Below are 20,395 nucleotides of genomic sequence, written 5' to 3'. Positions count from 1 at the left end.
TATTTGCACTTTTGAACACACGCTTCCTTCACAAGTTTTCCAATCTATTCTCTCTCCTCTGCCTACACTGCCACATCCCATACTCCACCCACATTGATCTTTAAGAGCCAATTACCTCTTCCAAAAGTCTATTTATACAATCTATGTTAAATTATCTTGCTTGCTCTCTGGGCATGCAGGGCTTCCTAAAAATATCTCCATTGAGGAGTTTTTCATACCCTTCCAGGATGGTGGGTTTGCTTAGCTGTCTGTCTTCCAAGCTGGGAGCCCCGTAAAAACAGACACCACTGCTTAGTCATCTTTGCATCTCTAAGTCCTGAGCAATATCTAAACCAGAGAGAACATTCAAAATATTTGATAAATGGATGAATAAAATTTTCAGAACTCCACAATGTTCTTGGCAATGACCAGTTGACCCAGAATAAAAATTTCGTTGTTGTGACATCCTGGAAATCTGTGACTTCCATGGTCTTACTGTAAATAAATTGAGAAGGATTAGAGGAAAAAATTGAAAAACTTATCCAGGAATGTAGAGATGTTTCCGTGTCCTCCTTCAGTCCAGCTTGTGCTCAACTATTCATCCCCATGTATCCATAATTCTATAAGATGTAGGAACAAGGAAAGTGGTGGGAGCCTCCCTCCTGCCTCTCACCTCCTGACCCAAGGTCACTATCATGAGACAGAGAAGAGTTAAAGACATCAGAGACATATTCAGGAATTAGACTACAGAAATGAGGGAAAGCAGGTTGTAATCTGGGGGTCTGATTAACAGGGAAAGGCCACAGGTACAATTCTTGGATGTGAGGGACAATGGGAGGCAGTAAGGCACAGTGAGAAAGAGTAAGAATACTGACTCCTCCCAACTCAGGTCTGTAGCGCAGCCCCACTGTGCACTACCTGTGGGCCTTTGGAGAACATCTGTAAATCTTAAAGCCTCAGGTTTCCTACCAGAAATCTATACAAGAACATTTGATGTATGGGACTGTTGTGAAATTAAATGAGATAATGAATGTAAAGTGCTTAGCACTCAACAACTGAGAGATTGCTATTCATTATTCCAAGAACTTTGTTTAAATAAAACATTTTGATGCCCATTTATTTAGTGCAAGAAAACATCAATTTAGATAAATAAACTAATAAAATCTAAAGAAACATATCACAAAGAGCTAAATCAGCTTCAAACTGAATGAAAATAAAAGGCAACTCTTATGAGTATGTGTTAGGCCCTGTTACAAATATTTTATACATACCAACTCAATTCTTACAACACATCTAAGTAGGGTTATTATCACCATCCCTATTACACCAATGAAGAAAACAAAAGTACAAAATTAAGTAACTTGCTTCTGGTCACAAAGCAGAAGTGACAGAATCAGGATTCAAACTCAGGGAGCCTACATTGCCAGTTCACACCTTTAACTACATAACTATATAAATTAGAAACTACAGTGGTTTCTACTAACACATAAAAGTAAATGCCATTATTCCTGAACTGATTGCAACTGAATTGGATTGAAATTGTAATATTTGCCCATTAACTTAGAAAGGAAGTCCTACTGCACAGTATGATGTAATATTTGCCCATTAACTTAGGAAGGAGGTCCTACTGCACAGTATGACAGTTTCTGTGGCAATAAAGCAGTCTCCTGGTCTTTAGACTAAGCCAGATCTGCAGCAGAGTCAGTCCTCTTTGATAGAGGTCATGTCCTTGAGCTCAAGATGTACTGAGTAAATTCTGAAATCAGTGACAGTAAGATTCCCCTCAGGCCATTAAACTCTCTAAGCACCCATTACTGTCAGTTCCATGAGGGTGGGGATTCTTGACTATTCTGTTCATTTATGCAATCCTGGTGAGAAGAGTGTCTGGGACATAGCAGGTGCTCAATAAATATATGTTAAAGTAATAAAGATAAATGTGATGTATAGAAAAAAAAACAGATTGTGTGGAGTTAAGGCACAAACATTCTCTACACTGTGGGTACTGTGACAACCATTCATTGCCCCTTCTCTCCCAGCCATGTGTGAGATCAAGGGACAAATTCCAGAAGCACAGCAGAGAAGGTTGCTTGGCTCCCGCAGTTTGTCCATGAAGGTATGTAGTGAGCAAACAAGATTTCACTGCGGCAGAGGCTGCTGAGAATGGATGCTCAGTAGACCTTTGTTCACTGATGAATGCAAGTATTAAGCAGACCAGCTCAATTTGATTGCTAAAGAAATAGCCTTGGGGCCTCTCTGATAAAGAATACAATATGCTTTCAATCCCAATTTTCAAAATTAAGCATGTTTATATACCCCCAAACAAATATTTTAAGAAAGTTTGCAGATGCGTCAACGATTTCTAAGATTTGGAAGCCAGCATGTTTCTAAGTAGCAGGGGCATCTGAGTTATTCTCAAAACTCCCTGCTCCCTTTTGGACTCTCTCCTTACCTGAAAAACAGAAACTATGAACTGCCAAGCTGCCATCCCATCCCTCAGCCTTGGCAACTGCTCCATCCAGAATTCACAATGCTGCTCAAATGGACTTGAAAAAACGGTGAAAAATACACAGTGTCTTTTTCCTACTCTATAATAAGAAGAGGCAATGCAAGTTGGAAAACAGTGAGCGACTTGGGATCTACAATGAATTTAAATGGAAGTTTGTGGGGTGCCTGTAGTTTGTCATCAAAGCAGCCTGCCATACAGAATTCCTGGAACTAGGCTACCTTAATTCAGTATGACAGTTCTGTGGTAATAAAGCAGTCTCCTAAAAATAAAGCATACATAATGCATCTTCCATGCTGGGCATGAAAAATAGTACAATGCTTCAATGCTACCCAAATGGTGTCCCTCGAGATTCATTCACATTACTGTGACTATGAAAACGATAAAGGAAGCTTTGGCAAAGATACTAAATCAAAGATCACAGAAGGGTACTGGATTTTCTTTTCTCATGCTCTTGACTTTTACATGGACATAGTCTGCTTTGTCTTCTCCTAAACAAATACTTTCATCTATTTTGTTCAAAAAGATTATCCAAATGTATCAGCGCCACACAATGTCTGGTGGCTTTTGCAATGATTTGATACTTGTACAAGTACAGAAAGGCAGAAAACAAACTGATATATTCAGTCACATTTGCATACATATGGTTGTTTATGGTAAACAAGGAAATCTGTTAAGTATTGGAGCATTGGCTTGCATAAAAAAAATTACTTGTAGCAGTGTTCAGAGTCCCTTGAATAGGAAAATTAGCAAAGTTATATTGTTGAGTTGAAAAAAAGAAATCTTGGCATACTGGTAAAATCAAAATCCACCATGCTAAAATGTGGCCATTTTGGTCAGTATCCCAGAATTACACCACATTATATTTGAGAAATGGTGTGAGCTAATAGAAGCAATAGGTTGAGACGTTAGTATATGAAAGAGTAGGATACAAATTGCCATTCCTCTGCTCTTTAGCTAGGTTATGGGGATATTTTCATGGTTTTCTTGAGCCTTAGCATTCCAGTATTTAAAATAATAGTAACATCTACTATACAGATTTATTAGAGCATAATAGACAAAAGACATCAAATATAGTATAATCACTATCGATGCATAACACTATATTCTTTATAGATTCACAATTGAATCCAATTGCAAAAAAAAATATGGAATTGTTTTTAAACAAAGAACACTTGGTGCTTTATTTCAGTTTTGCATGTGCCTTACAGATACACGGAGCTTGAGAATCTGCACCAGTGATAATTGCTGGCTTTTGTACTGTGGTACACTGCTGTCACTCCCTACCTAATTACAACCTTGTCCTTCCCCAAGTAGACATTTCTTTTCCAGGATATCTTTGGAGTAACACCTGTTAGAAAATGATCTGGTATACAGTATGAAACTGGTTAGACCACCAATTTCAAATGTCTATTTGTATATTCAGAAGAATCATCTAGAATTCATCATCATAAAACCAATTACTTGCCCCAGACTAACCTTAGCTAGAGACACTGTGATAACTGGATCATCTATATCAGTTTTATCAATTAAGAAAAAAAATCCCTGAAGATGGACTGCATACTGACAGTTCCCAACTTACCATGATCCAACTTACAAATTTCAGTAGAAAGTGTGCTTTAAATTTTGAATGTTGATCTTTCCCTGGGATGATGGTACATCATGTATATTCTGCTGTGATTCTGGGCAGTGGCAATGCACCCCATTCTGCCACACAATCACCAGGACAGACAGCAAATACTCCACAGTGTTCTGCATTGCTAGTATTTCTGCATACTGTGTGTTGATTTCCATATCCCATAATGGACACAAAATGCCCATCTCTGTGTGTGCCTAAGCCTGTATTATAAAATAGGCTTTATGTTAAATGATTTTGCCATCTAGGCTCATGTGGGCTGCCTGATCATTTTTAAGATCAGATAGGCTAAGCTACACTATTCAGTAAGTTAGGTGTTACGGTTTAGATATAAGTGTCCCCCAAAAGCTCATGTATGAGACAATGAAAGAAAGTTTATCAGTGAAATGATTAGGTTATGAAAGTCTTAACCCAATCAGTGAAATAATCTGTTAATAGGGATTAACTGGGTGATAACTGCACACAGGTAGGAGATGACTGGAGGAGGTGGGCCCCTTAGGGTGTGCCTTTGGAATATATATTTTGTCTATGGTGAGAGGAGCTCTCTCTGCTTCCTGGTGCCATGATTCTAGCTGTTTTCCTCTGCCATACCCTTCCTCCATGACATTCTGCCTTACCTAAGACCCCAAGGAATGGAGTTGACCATCTATGGACTAAGACTTCTAAAACCATGAGCCCCCCCAAAAAACTTTTCCTCCTTTAAAGTTGTTTTTGTCAAGTCTTTTGGTGACAGAACAAAAAAGCTGACTAAAACATTAGGTACATTAAATGCATTTTCAACTTCCAAAACTTATCAAGTCATAACCCAAGATAAGTAGAGAAGCATCTGAAATAGGGATTCTTGGTCTTTAGACTAAATCAATGGAGAAAAGTTTAACCTGAGAAGCAGAGGTCAAACCAGACACTCAGATCATAGCATTTGATTCTCTCCCATATCTCCATTTATATCACATACATCCCTTTAATATCCAGGTAATTTGTAAGATCTTGAGCAAGGTGCCTAATTCTTCCAGGCCTCAATTTCTATTTCCACAAAATGCCTGTCATAGAGCCTCCAGGCTCTAGGATACCTAGGTACACCTCCAGAATTTTATGAAGATTTAGCAAGTTAATAGAAACAAAGATTTTAGAACAGAATGGTGCCTGTACATGATAGCAATCAGTAGCTCTCAGTTATGGCCAAGGTTGTTGTCTCCTTGAGAAGAGAGGTGCCCATATCCTGTGTCTGTGCATCATTATTAGTTATCTGGATCACTATATTAATAACCAGATATACAAACAGGCTGTGATCATGGAGAAAGAAGACACACTCCATGGCCCCTTAAAAGATGTGTTGTGAGAAGCAAATTGATTAAAAAAAAAAAAAGAGGAAAGACTTGGAACTTAGAAAATGAGTGTTTGATGGACTCAAGAATTTGAACTCATTGTGTGAATGTGAGCAGTCTGCTTGCCATTCTCTTATCTCTAAATGACATGATTTTACATGTCTACTTGCATAGGATTTTGGAAAGATAAACTGAGGTACCTCAAACAGTTAATGTTCATTTTGCAATTTAGACCAGCTACCTTTTTTGTAATGGTCATGAATTGATTTTCATAAACATTAAAAGCCAAAGAACAGAAACAACATTTAGTCCATATCACTTATAGAATTTTCTGGCTCCCTGTTCTCCCTGATATGAAAAGATGTACTTTTACATCAAGCCAGATCATCAAATAAATATATACTAAATTAAATCCTACTGTTCCTCCTACAGAAAGCCCATTACCAAATTATACTACAGTACAATGCCAACAGACCATAGCATTATGAGGAGGTAGCCAGCGACATTTGTCGTTACCTCCACAATGTTGAATGATTTTAATGAGTCCTCCAGGAGAAATCCCAGCCTGGATTTCAGACTAAAAATGGTAGTACTTGTTCTGAGTATTGGGAGCTGGAATCCATTTCTGCATTTCTTTGAAATGTTTATTGAACCGGTCACGGTGTCACACACCTGTAATCCCAGAAGTTAGGGAGGCTGAGACAGAAAGATTGCAAGTTCAAAGCCAGGGCTGGTGTGTGGCTCTGGTTGAGTGTCCCTGAGTTCAATCCCTGGTAACCCTCTCACCTACTATGTACCAGATTCTCCATGAGGATCCAGAATTACAACAATAAAGAATACAGGTAATCTCTCTGTACCTGGAGACTAGTGGTAAGGAAAAGATGATTAAACAAGCAATTATGATAAAAATGTGTATTATGCAATATGATGATACAGAATGAGCCACAAATAGGTGATAGATAAGAGCGATCTCCTGTTTGGGTAGACAGAGAGGCTCAAGTAAAGCTAAGCTTGGACTAAGAGAAAAGTAGGAGGGCTCTGGGAAAAAATCATACTTTCATGCAAATTAGGAGAAAAAAAGACACAAATCAAGAAGAGTCCAGGAAAAAGTGGGTAGAGAGAGGTTCTGAGAACCCATGATTGTCTACATAGTGACCAGATATGGTCTATTTGTGTACTTTGCCTAACAGTAACCGTCTAAATGAATAGAATTATATTGTGCAGAGTGTTTAAAACTGTATGTAAATCATCACAGGTTCTTGAGGAAACTGGCCTGAGTTCATGACTCTAAATAACTAAATGGGAGAAGACGCCAAAAAGAAAACAAAGGAAGGTCTGATATTGTTTGACGTGTAATCTTGGAGATTTAACGCAAATTGAGTCACATCACTGTGACTTTATTGATTTATTTCCATCATTTCCATTACTTTATGAATGGAAAGAGGAACACTCCATTTATAAACCCCTTCTTCAAATTGAATTTTTATTCTCTAAGATGCTGGAAATTAAGAGCACAGAATTAAATATCTGAAATCTAAAAGGAATATTGGTAACAAAAATCTTAATTAAGCAGTCAAGAAACAAAGGCTTCAGTCTTTTTTTAACATAAAGAAACAGTCTTTGAGGTTTGAAGGCTATGTGAGAAATTTAATTAACTTGGTCCTTTTTGTGCTTAGTATAGTAACAACCCTAACCAAGAGTTATTGAAGGTTAACTCTGTGCCAAGAACTAAGTGTTGTCCATGTCTGAGCTAAATAACAACCTCACAGGTAGGCAGTTTTGTCAAGCTGAGGAAACTGAGGCAAAGAGAGAAACTGACATTTCCAGGTAATACAGCTGGAAAATGCAAGCCCAGGCAATCCAAGTCCAGAGTCAGGCTCCTAGTTACTACTTTATTCTCCCCATTTCCATCCAAGAAATGGGTCCTCAGGAAGCTCAAAGGATATAACAGTTTATCTAGCCTTGAGATGTATCCAAAAGTTCACCTATTCTTCTTTGAAAATTTTATAATATAAAAATGAATGGCAAGCCCAGGCCCATCCCATCACAGTCAGACACCTGCTGGAGCTCAGGCTCCGGCACAGGACCACCTTCTCTGACCAGTAGACACCTGCTGGAGCTCAGGCCCAGCCCAGATCTGCCTCTGCCTACCTGTGTGTGACCCAGACCCAGGATAGGTCCAGGTTCATCACCACTCCCCAACCTGGGAGCCTAGGCCTAACCCACTTCCATCTTAGGCCACTGCAGACATTACCATAGACTTTCCCACATAATAGCCTCTACCTTTTGACAACAGACTGGGCCTAGAAGCAACTGCATCTTGGAGCAGGCATCCCAAAACCAGTATAATGCCTACCCTTTTAACCCCATCTCTGGAAGATGTTGCATCCATCTTGGGACACCTCCACTGCTATCTCATGTTACCTCCCCTATTGCCACCACCACCTTCAATTACAGTAGCATCCATCATGGGACACCTGCAGGGTCTGGAAGCCCAGCATCAAGGTGTGGTACAGATAATCTGCATGGATAACTACAAGGTTACAGGGTAGAAAGTATAATATCTCAGATACACACTGCAAGAAAGGAAGACACATAAGCAACATGAAAAAACAAAGGAGGAAAATGCCCAAAATAAACCAGGACACTATAATAACAGAACCTATGGACAGTGAAGTTGATGAAATGTCAGAAAAGGAGTTCAGAATGTTTATAATTAAAATGATCTCTGAATCAAAGAATGACCTAAATGAACAAATACAGGCAAAAATTGATCACTCCAACAAAGAAATAAGAGAGCAAATACAGGTAGCAATAGATTACTTCAAGAAAGAGATACACACTCGGAAAAAAAAATTGGAATTCCTTGAAATAAGAGAAACAATAAACCAAATTAAAAAAAAAAAAAAAACTCAACAGAAAGCATCACCAACAGACTAGATCACTTGGAAGAAAGAATGTCAGGTAATGAAGACAAAGTATACAATCTGGAAAATAAAGTTGACCACACAGTGAAGATAGTAAGAAACTATGAACAGAACATCCAAGAATTATGGAACAGCATTAAAAGACAAAATCTAAGAGTTATTGAGATAGAGGAAGGCACAGAGTTTCAAACCAAAGGAATGCACAATCTCTTCAATGAGATAATATCAGAAAATTTCCCAAACATTAAAAATGAATTGGAAAATCAAATGAGGCTTACAAGACACCAAATGTACAAAATTACAACAGATCTATGCCTACGCATATTATAATGAAAATATCTAGCATACAGAATAAGGTTAGAATCTTAAAGGACGCAATACAGAAGAATCAAATCACATATAGGGTGAGACCAATTCATATCTCAGCAGATTTTTCAACTCAGACCCTCAAAGCCAGGATATCATGGAACAACATATACCAAGCTCTGAAAGAAAATAAATGCAAACCAAGAATCTTAAACCTATCAAAATTAAGCTTTAGATTTGATGAAGAAATAAAAACCTTCATTATAAACAAAAGTTAAAAGAATTTACAACTAGAAAGCCTGCACTATCGAACATCCTTGGCATGAAGAGAAAATAAAAAACAATGATTAAAATCAACAGAGGGAGGGATGCACTAAAAAAAAAAAATGGCTGGGAATACAAATCATGTCTCAGTAATAACCCTAAATGTTAATAGCCTAAACTCACCAATCAAAAGACATAGACTAGCACACTGGATTAAAAAAAAAAGACCCAACAAAATGCTACCTCCCAGAGACTCATCTCATAGGAAAAGACATCCACAGACTGAAGGTGAAAGGTTGGGGAAAATCACAGCATTTACTTGGATTGCTGAAGCAAGCAGGGGTTTCCACCCTCATATCAAATAAAGTAGACTTCAAGCTAAAGTTAATCAAAAGGGATAAAGAAGGACACTACATACTGCTAAAGGGAACCATAACCAACAAGACATAACAATTATAAATATATATTCCCCAAACAATGGAGCATCTACATTCATCAAACAAACTCTTCTCAAGTTCAAGAATCAAATAGAACACAAGAAAATAATTCTGGGTGACATTAACACATCTCTTTCACTACTGGATAGATCATCCAAACAAAAGCTGAACAAAGAGACTCAATATACAACCTAGAACTCAATATACAATCAATAACTTAGATGTAGCTGACATATATAGAATATTTTATCCTTCAATGAATGAGTATACTTTCTTCTCAGCAGCACATGTATCATTCTCTAAAATAGACAATATATTATATCACAAAGCAACTCTTAGAAAATATAAAAATGTAGAGATATTACCTTGCATTCTATCAGGTCATAATGGAATAAAATTAGAAATCAATGATAAAATAAAAATCAAAAATAGAAGGTACTCCAACACCTGGAGACTCAATAATGTTCTACTGAATGAACAATGAGTTGCAAAAGATATCAAGGAGGAGATTACAAAATTCTTAGAGGTAAATGAGAACACTGATACAACATATCAAAATCTCTGGGACATGAAGGCAGTACTAAGAGGAAAGTTCATTGCATGGAGCTCATTCCTTAAAAGAAGAAAAAGTCAACAAATAAATTACCTAACATTACATCTCAACCCAAGAAAAAGAAGAACAAACCAACACCAAAATTAAGAGAAGACAGGAAATAATTAAAATCAGAGCTGAATCAATGAAATTGAATCAAAAGAAAAAATTTATTAAAAAAAACTTGGTTCTTTGAAAAAGATAAATAAAATTGACAGGTCTTAGCCATGCTAATGAAGAGAAGGAAAGAGAAAACTCAAATTACTAACATACATGATGAAAAAGGAAATATCACAGCAGACACTACAAAAATGCAGAAGATAATTAGAAATTATTTTGAAAACTTATATTCCAATAAAATATAAAATATCAAAGACATAAAAAATTCCTAGAATCTTATGATTTGCCCAAATTGAATCAAGATGATATACACAATTTAAACAGATGAATTTCAAGCAATGAAATAGAAGATGCCATTAGAAGTCTACCAACCAAGAAAAGCACTGGCCCAGATGGATACATAGCTGAATTCTACAAGACCTTTAGTGAAGAACTAATAACAATACTCCTCAAATTATTTTGTGAAATAGAAAAAGAGGAGCACTTCCAAACTCATTCTATGAGGCCAGTATCACCCTGATTCCAAAACCATGCAAAGACACAAAGACACACAAAGACACATGAAAACTTCAGATCAATACCTCTAATGAACATAGATGCAAAAATTCTCAATAAAATTCTCGCAAATCAGATACAAAAAACATATCGAAATGATAGTGCACCATAATCAAGTGGGGTTCTTCCCAGGGATGCAAGGCTCATTTAATATATGAATATCAAAAGTGTAATTCAGCACATCAACAGACTTAAAGATGAGAATCATATGATCATCTCAATAGATACAGAAAAAGCATTCAATAAAATACAGCACCTCTTCTGTTCAAAACACTAGAAAAACTAGGAATAATAGGAACATATCTCAACATGGTTAAAGCTATCAATGCTAAACCACAGACCACTATCATTCTAAATGGAGAAAATTGAAATCATGCCCTCTAAAAACTAGAATAAGACAGGAATGTCCTCTTTCACCTCTTCTATTTAACATAGTTCTTGAAACACTGGCTAGAACAATTAGACAGACCAAAGAAATTAAAGGGATATGAACAAGGAAAAGAAAAATTCAAATTAGCACTATTTGCCAATAATATAATTCTATACCTAGAAGATCAAAAAAATTTCACCAGAAAACTTCTAGATTAAGAAATGAATTCAGTAAAGAACTAGAATATGAAATCAACACCCATAAAGCAAAGGCATTTCTGTATATCATCAGTGACACATCCTCTGAAAGGGAAACAAGGAAAACTACACCATTTACAATAGCCTCAAAAACAATAAAATACTTGGGGATCAACCTAACCAAAAACCTCTACAATGAAAAATACAGAACACTAAATAAAGAAATTAAAGAAGACCTTAGAAGATAGAAAGATCTCTCTTGTTCTTGGATAAGCAGATTTAATATTATCAAAATGGCCATAGTACCATAAGCACCATACAGATTTAATGCAATTCCAATCAAAATCCCAATGACATTCCTCATAGAAATAGAAAAAGCAATCATGAAATTCATCTGGAAAAGTAAGAGACACAGAATAGCTAAAGCAATCCTTAGCAAGAAGAGTGAAGTAGGTGGCATCACAATGTCAGATCTTAAACTATACTACAGAGCAATAGTAACAAAAACAGCATGGTACTGTCACCAAAATACACTGGTAACACCAATAGTACAGAACAGAGGACACAGAGACTAACCCATGTAATTACAGTTATCTTATATTAGGCAAAGACACCAGAAACATGCATTGGAGAAAAGACAACCTCTTCAACAATGGTGCTGGGAAAACTGGAAAGCCATATGCAACAAAATGAAATTAAACCCCTATCTCTCACCATGCACAAAACTCAACTCAAAGTGGATCAAAGACCTAGGAATTAAACCAGAGACACTGCACCTATTAGAAGAAAAAGTAGGCCCAAATCTCCATCGTGTCAAATTAGGCACCGATTTCCTTAATAAGACTCCTACAGCACAAGATTAAAATCAAGAATCAATAAATGGAATGGATTCAAACTAAAAAGCTTCTGTTCAGTAAAAGAAACAATCCATGAGGTGAGTAGAGAGCTTACATTTTGGGAGCAAATTTTTACCACTCAGAAATCAGACAGAGCTCTAATCTCTAGGGTATATAAAGAATTCAAAAAGATAAACACCGAAGAAGAAGAAGAAGAAGAAGGAGGAGGAGGAGGAGGAGGAGGAGGAGGAGGAGGAGGAGGAGGAGGAGAAGGAGAAGGAGAAGAAGAAGAACCCAATCAATAAACGGGCTAAGGAACTGAACAGACGCTTCTCAGAAGAAGATATACAATCAATCAAAATTTCTGTATATCAGTGACAAATCTTCTGAGAAGGAAAAGAGGAAAACTACCCCATTCACAATAACCTCAAAAAAAAAATAAGATACTTGGGAATCAACTTAATGAAAGAGGTCAAAGATCTATACAATGAAAACTACAGAACCCTAAAGAGAGAAATCAAAGAAGACTTTAGAAGATGGAAAGATTCTGCTCTTGAATAGGCAGAATTAATATTATCAAAATGACCACACTACCAAAAGCACTACACAGAATTTAATGCAATTCCAATCAAAATCTCAATGACATTCCTCATAGAAATAGTAAAAGCAAGAGTGAAATTCATCTGGAAAAATAAGACACCCAGAATGGCCAAAACGATCCTTAGCAGGGAGAATGAAGAAGGTGGCATCACTATAACAGATTATAAACTACACTACAGAACAATAGTAACAAAAACAGCATGGTATTGGCACCGAAACAGACTGGTAGACCAATGGTACAGAATAAAGGACACAGAGACTAACCCATAAAATTAAAATTATCTTATATTTGACAAAGGTGCCAAAAAAATGCACTGGAGAAAAGATAGCATCTTCAACAAATGGTGTTGGGAAAACTGGAAATCCATATGCAACAAAATGAGATTAAATCCCAATCTCTTACCATGCACAAAACTTCACTCAAAATAGATCAAGGACATAGGAATTAAACCAGAGACTCTGAGTCTAATAGAAGAAAAAGTAGGCCCTAATCTTCATCATGTGGGATTAGTCCACAACTTCCTTAATAAGGCTCCTATAGCACAAGAATTAAAATCAAGAATCAATAAATGCGATGGAATCAAACTAAAAAGTTTCTTATCAGCAAAAGAAACAATCTGTGAGGTGAACAGAGAGCCTGCATCCTGGGAGCAAATATTTACCCCTCACACATCAGATAGAAATCTCTAGGGTATATAAAGAACTCAAAAAGTTAAACATTGAAAAAACAAATAATCCAATCAATAAATGGGCCAAGGACCTGAACGGACATTTCTCAGAAGAGAATATACAATCAATCAACAAATATATGAAAAAATGCTCATCATCTCTAGCAATCAGAGAAATGCAAATCAAAAGTACTCTTAAGATGTCATCTCACCCCAGTCAGAATGGAAGCTATTATGAAGACAAACAACAGTAAGTGTTGGAGAAGACGTGGGGAAGAAGGTACACACATATGGCTGGTGAGACTGCAAATTGGTGCAGCCAATATGGAAAGCAGTATGGAGATTCCTTGTAAATCTGGGAATGGAACCACCATTTGACCCAGCTATCCCTCTCCTCAGACTATACCCAAAGGACTTAAAAACAGCATACTACAGGGACACAGCCACATCAATGTTTATAGCAGCACAATTCACAATAGCTAAACTGTGGAGTCAACCTAGATGCCCTTCAGTGGATGAATGGATAAAAAAAAAAAGTGATCTATATACACAATGGAATTTTACTCAACAATAAAAGAAAATAAAATCATGGCATTTGCAGGTAAATGGATGGCTTTGGAGAAGATAATGCTAAGTGAAGTTAGCCAATCTCAAAAAACCAAATGCCGAATGTTTTCTCTGATATAAGGAGGCTGACTCATAGAGGGATATGGCAAGGGAGGATGGGAGGATTAGATGAATTCTAGATAGGGAAGAGGGGTGGGAGGCAAAGGGAGGGGGCAGGGGATTAGCAAGGATGGTGGAATGTGATGGACATCATTATCCAAAGTTCATGTATGAAGACTCAAATTGGGTGCCTACATACTTTATATACAAACAGCGATATGAAAAATTGTGGTATAGATGTATAAAAGGAATTGTAATACAGAAAAACCCAAAGTATATGTATAAAGGCATGAATTTATGTGAACATACTTTATATACAAAGATATGAAAAATTGTGCTCTATATGTGTAATAAGAATTGTAATGCATTCTGCTGTCGTGTATTTAAAAAAATAACATCAATAAAAAAATCAACAAATACATGAAAGAAGTGTTCAATATCTCTAGCAATTAGAGAAATACAAACCAAAACCACTCTAAGATTTCATCTCACTCCAATCAGAATGGTAGCTATTAAGAATACAAACAACAATAAATGTTGGTGAGGATGTGGGAGAAAAGGCACCCTCATATTACTGGTGGAACTGCAAATTGGTGCAGCCAATATGGAAAGAAGTATGAAGATTCCTTGGAAAACTGGAATGGAACCACCATTTGGCCCAACTATCCCTCTCCTCAGTCTATACCCAAAGGACTTAAAACAGCATACTACAGGGACACAGCCACATCAATGTTTATAGCAGCACAATTCACAACACCTAACTGTGGAGCCAACCTAAATGCCCTTCAGTAGATGAATGGATAACAAATATGTGGTATATATACACAATAGAATACCATTCAGCATTAAAAGATAATAAAATCATGGCATTTGCAGGTAAATGAATAGAGTTGAAAACTAGTACTAGGTGAAGTTAGCCAATCCCTAAAAACCAAATGCCAAATGTTTTCTCTGATAAACAAATTATACAGTCACCCAAGTCTACTGGTTAAGAGGTTATGTTCTGAAGTTTGTTGGCCTTGTTTGAATTGCAGTGGAGCATGTACTAGGTGTGCAAATTGAGGCCAACTATTTTGCCTGAATAAGTCTCAATTTTCTTATCAATTAAACAAGAATAACAATAACACTTACCTCATAGAATCATTATGAGAATTATAGGGATCCATGATTGTATGAATTACATGAATCAATTTGCATAGAGCATAGTAAATGATGTACTCAACAAAATTTAGCTTTTACCAACATTAAATTAAATATTTAATATGAGCAACATTGACATAATTATGGAAACCACTTTATGAACTTGAGATATCAAAATGTACCTGTAAATCCTGAACATTTAGCCATGAAGCAGTGTAAGGAAGGCCAGTAAGCAAATCATTAGTACGTCAAGAAATAGCCATTCTAAAACTAAATTATAATCCCAAAGCTAAAGGAATAGTGGTTTGGTTTCAGCTACGCCCAATAACTTTAATCTGTTCCATTCCAAGCTCCCTGGGAACCTTCCTGAAAAGCTAAAGGTAATGCTAACAGGAAGAAAGGGAGCATCCTTTGAGTTTACAATCTCTTTGGGTCCCTTCTCAGCCTCTTAGGTCAACCTGGATTCACAGGTATAACTTCTGAGATGATTCTGCATTCCAACACAAGCCATTGATTTGTTGTATTTTGGATTCAAATCCTGGAATAACCTCAACATTCAGAGAATATCCTTTATGTGGTGTGGCATGACCACAGATCAATACTTTCATCTACAACTGCAGTTAACTGGCTACCTATCCTATAATGTATCAAAACATTTGTCTCCCAGGTAGAGATAATCTTGTAAATCATACTCAATAAACCACATCGTGAAGCTTGAAGAAACCAATGGCTAGTTAGTATCCATGCTGAACACCATCAAATGTCTTTGCTTCTTTTCTTTATTTGTTAAATAAAAGTGTTTAAATCCATTGGAGAAAGAAATCAAGGCATTGAGTCTAACATGGTCTGGCTCTGGACTTCTTGAAAAGATTGTGTCTACTGAAGAAAGATAACTCATTTCCTTCTTACTTTTAAAAACTTCCAAAGGGAAAAAAAAAAATTCTACTTTCACAGTATCTTATAATAACATGCCTGACTGTCAGCAAGTTCTGTGCCTCCACTGCTCCACCCTGGCTTCCTCTCCTCATCATGCAAATTGCCATTGGCTTTAATTAGATTTAATAAGCCACTGGGAAGTGCAGCAGGGAAATGGAGAGCAAAGATTACACAGTGTGGGCTTACTCTTGCATGTCCAGCACAGCATTTCTCTGGAACTCTCATATCCTCCCAGGCTGGGAAAATAATGAATGCCAAGCGTATGGAAAGACACGCTGTTGCTGCTGCTGCTGTCCAAATGTGAAACGTGGGTGGAGAGAAATCATTAAAAAAAAAAAAAAAAAGTAAGGGAAAAGGGAAAAGGAACCCGAATCCCCAACAGCTGCAAATAACGAAACATGTGAATCTGTTACCTCGGATGAACTCTGATTTCCTGCTCACAGACGGCAGGGTCCTGTTGAGCCCCAAGATCCTATCCAGGTGGAAGGCAAACACCTCACTCATGTCCAATGGCTGCTTGAGCAAGCCACAGGGGCTAGGGCCACAGCGAGGCAGTGAGCCAGCTGTGCTCCCTTCCAGCACCAGCAGGCGGGCACCACTCCTTGAGGACACAGGCTGGACTCCCGCCACCGCACCATCTGCCAACAGGCGCATTCTGCGGATGTCTTCTCTGCTCAGCCACGAGGGGGCGCTCTCGCTGTAGATCCTGATGTTGCTCTCTCTGGCCTTGGGCAACTGGAAGTCTAAAACCCCAGCTCGGACTCCAGGGCCCCTCACCAGCCTCCAGGATGGTTCTCCAATCTTGGCCAGGTTTCCTCCCTGAGCATACCCAAGCACTTCAGCGTCAGCTGCCCTGGCAGCATCCTGTGTCTGAAAGGAGGGTCCGACCAATGCTTCCTGACCAGGGATACCAGATGCAACTGCATATTTCTTCCTGCGCTTGGGTTTCACAGTGCCACGGATATTGGCAGGCTTGCTGCGCTTGGAGCGTAGGGTAATGTACACCACATTGGGCTGCAAGGTGGTCCCATTGCCCTGGGACTCAGGAGGAGCCAGGGTGCCATCCAGGGGGATCTCAGGAAAGGATGCCTCTGCAGAGTCGCGGCTGCGGGGTGGCCTCTGGTCGGCTGCTTGTCCGTGCTGAATTGAGGCCCGCCCCACCTGGCTAACCAGAAAGCCCAGGTAGATGGCACAGGCAGTGCCCAGCAGAAGGTTCCTCCGGGTCCTGGGACGCCGGCTGCTCCAGAGTTTACGCGCCCTCGGGACGCACAAGGAGCAGATGAACCAGTTTATGAGTTGCCCTGGCTTGTCTGGACAGGTCATTTCTCTGCTGTATCCACATGTTGAACAGAGTTTAAGATCTGCAGTTGGCTCCTGCTGATACGATGCATGGTTTCCTGAATTCAGCTGTCGTGTCCGGTTGGTTATCTAAGTGGTCTCCAGTGGGTTGAAGTGGAAGGGAAATCTTGGTGATAGAGCTGAGAATGTTTTTGACACTCGCCACAACAAACCTTTTAAACTTCTATCAACCTCCCCAAGGAGAAATGAGAGTTGATTCTGGGAATGAATGGAAACAGAGTTAACTGAGTCACATCTCAAACCGTTTCAGTTCCTCCACAAGAGGAAAGAAAAAAATAACCCTTTCCTTCCATAAATTTTACCACTAAATACGTAAAGTTTAAAAAATGAAAGCAAAATAGATGTGTAGGTTTATATTCAGTTTGAAGCTGTGAAAACAAGCCATGAAAAATCCAAGAATATTTTATGACTTGTAGCTAGAGTCTTTTAATTTGATTCTGAAGCAAAGCAGTAAAATTTGACCAACCTGGGCTTTTCCTTTTTGCAGAGCAGAATTAACTTAAGACAGATGGCTTTTAAAAATTTATAGCTATCCTACATTATTTTCAAAAATCATGCATTAACTAATTAGGCAGGAGCACAAAGTATTAACATTCAAACTCAGGAACATATTATCTTAATCTAATGTTATACAGATTTTTCTTCACAATGTGTTCCATTATCTTATTTTAAATGTGCTATAATATAAAGCCATAAATGTCTATACAGCACGGGAGCACTTACATTTATTCAGTCACACACAAACACACCAAACACAAATCCAACTACTTTTCATTTATTTTCTTTCCACCAAAGTCAGCTGAAAGAGAACAAAAGAATCTCTAGTACAATCTCTTCACATTATTAGAAAAGAAGAAACTCGTAAGCAATCTTACTTACACAGCTGGACTCAAGCTTGGCTCCAGGAAGAATGTAATCCCTGACTCTAATGCAAAGAACTTCTAAAGGCTGAGGCATGTAAGTAGAACATATTTCATGGTCAAGAGTGTTCCACAGTTCAAACATTTCAGCTCAGCTTTAAAACTCCCTCAAAAATCACCGATGGCAAGGCAAAATGGATACTTGTAAACTAGCTACTGACGTTTTCTGACATCCAAGGATTTGGTAAAGAAGATTTGAAAAATAAACTTTAATTTTATATTCTAAAAAAAACAAATGCCGTACAGAATCAGTTTTCATTCAAACAACTTTCCGCTTATTTTTAACCCCTGGGAGCCCTCTAGTGTTCTGTTTGCAAACAGACTCAGAAATGTCAGTCTTGTGAGGTTAAAAAGTATCTGGAGTGTTTGTTCAGTTTGGTGGAGCAGCCCATGCTGAATAAATACCTTGTAAAATGAAGAATGCCATTGCCCCTCTGTCCATCCCACGTATCTGGAGAGTGGAGCACCAGGGTTCCAGGACCTAGCACTTACCTCACCATCCTGGCCATTTGCAGAATAGCACTTGTCTCCCAGTTCAGGGAAGAGAAGGCTTAGAAGATCAGAAAAGCTAAGAAAGGGTTACTATGAATGAGAGAGAAATAGAACAGTGAGATAAGAGTGCAGAGATAGGGAGAGACATTTATAGTGAGCAGTTACACGGTGCAGCAGTTCACAAAAAGCAGTCATGGGGCCTCTCTGATTGGAGGCTTTTTTAAAAAAACAGGTTAGGGATTGGCCTAGGTTGTTTGCATGTCTTGGTACAAAGGCGGGGGAGCTGATGACCTTGGGCTCTCACTTTGGCTTATTCTATTTGCTTGTATGGCAAAGGGAATCAGAAGTCAAAAAGGCACAAAGGGAAACTAAAAAAAAGGTTGTAACACTGGGAAGTAAAAGTGGGAAAGAGATTACAGCATGGTGTAAGGTCTTAAAAGTTCTATATTTTACAATGAAAAGAAGAAGAAGAAGAAGTGCTAGGAATTGGAATAGGTAGAGAAGGAAAGAGAAAATGTCAAAGTGGTAAAAAAAAAAAAAAAAAAAAACCACAAATTATAACAGGACTGTTATTTCAGCTTTTTTAAACTCAGACCTTTTTCCTTTTTAAAAATTCTCCTACTGAAAAGAGAAAGAACAATTCCAATATTGACAGTTGCCTAGAAGTACCCTGAGGTTTTTACTAACTTCAAGAGAAGGCAGGTTATCAGAGCCATTTTCTGTATGAGCCCAAACTCTTAAAGCACACACTTCCATAAGCACAGAATTATTTTCTAGAGAGTAAATATGAACTTCTTAAAAGGAAACCATGGTACAGCTGCTTCTCATAACTAGCTTATAATTTTCACATATTTAGAAGAAGAAATGACCCGAATCTTTTAAAATTAAAAGGGCTCAGAGGTAGAGCACTTGTCTAGCATGCGTGAGGCACTGGGTTCGATCCTCAGCACCACATAAATATAAAATAAAGACATTGTTTCCACCTATAACTAAAAAAAGGGGGGGCAGGGTTATAGTACAGTGGTGAAGCACTTACCTGGTAGGTGGGGGTCCTGGTTCCACTCCTAGCGCCACAAAAGATAAAAAATAAAAAGTCTTTGGTAAAGGCCAGATGATGATAAGCAGAAGTCTCCTCCAACTATTTTTAAAGCAACTTTTTAAGTAGAGAAATGACTAGAAAGCAGGTAGATTTGTCTGAGTTGGTAAATTTGATTGAATCCCCTCAGAAATGTCTCTATTAGAAAAAAAATAAATACATTGCCTCCTCTTACAGAGGAGGCTAAAGCATATGATGACTGGAAAATGGGCTGTAGAGGAGAAAGCCCAGCTTCACGTTCTCCTTCCTCCTTCATTTGCTATAGGTGGTGCCCTGGGACATGTAATTATATTGTCTGAGTTTTTGTCTCCGTATCTTTAAGGGAAGAAGAATAATAGCACTCAGCCCATGGTGGATTTCTTGTAATGATTAAAATAAGATAATGGCAAGGGAGTGGTCTTTTGGAATAGCCAGCAAAGTGTTTATCTCCCCCACAATCCACACACCTTATCGAACTTCTCAAAGACCCTC

General features: G+C 38.0%; 1 protein-coding gene across 3 annotated transcripts in view; it reads right to left on the bottom strand.

The window, feature by feature from the left end:
- Positions 1 to 19,031, bottom strand: part of Gask1b (golgi associated kinase 1B) — a 64,924-nt gene extending 45,893 nt beyond the window's left edge. Inside the window, exons 1-2 of one of the 3 annotated variants that reach the window (XM_076863886.2) lie at positions 18,829 to 19,031; positions 16,471 to 17,614 (exon numbers count right to left, since the gene is read on the bottom strand). In XM_076863886.2, coding sequence (XP_076720001.2) covers positions 16,471 to 17,380 — 910 coding nt within the window. In that variant the 5' untranslated portion in view covers positions 17,381 to 17,614; positions 18,829 to 19,031. Of the gene's footprint in view, positions 1 to 16,470; positions 17,615 to 18,295; positions 18,489 to 18,741 lie in introns of those variants that run through there. The other 2 variants (XM_076863888.2, XM_076863887.2) reach the window with 2 other exon arrangements.
- Positions 19,032 to 20,395: the final 1,364 nt, after the last annotated feature.

Source organism: Callospermophilus lateralis, chromosome 8, assembly GCF_048772815.1.
Source record: "Callospermophilus lateralis isolate mCalLat2 chromosome 8, mCalLat2.hap1, whole genome shotgun sequence".
NCBI classification, from domain to species: Eukaryota; Metazoa; Chordata; class Mammalia; order Rodentia; family Sciuridae; genus Callospermophilus; species Callospermophilus lateralis.
This window is presented reverse-complemented; position numbering and strand designations above follow the sequence as displayed.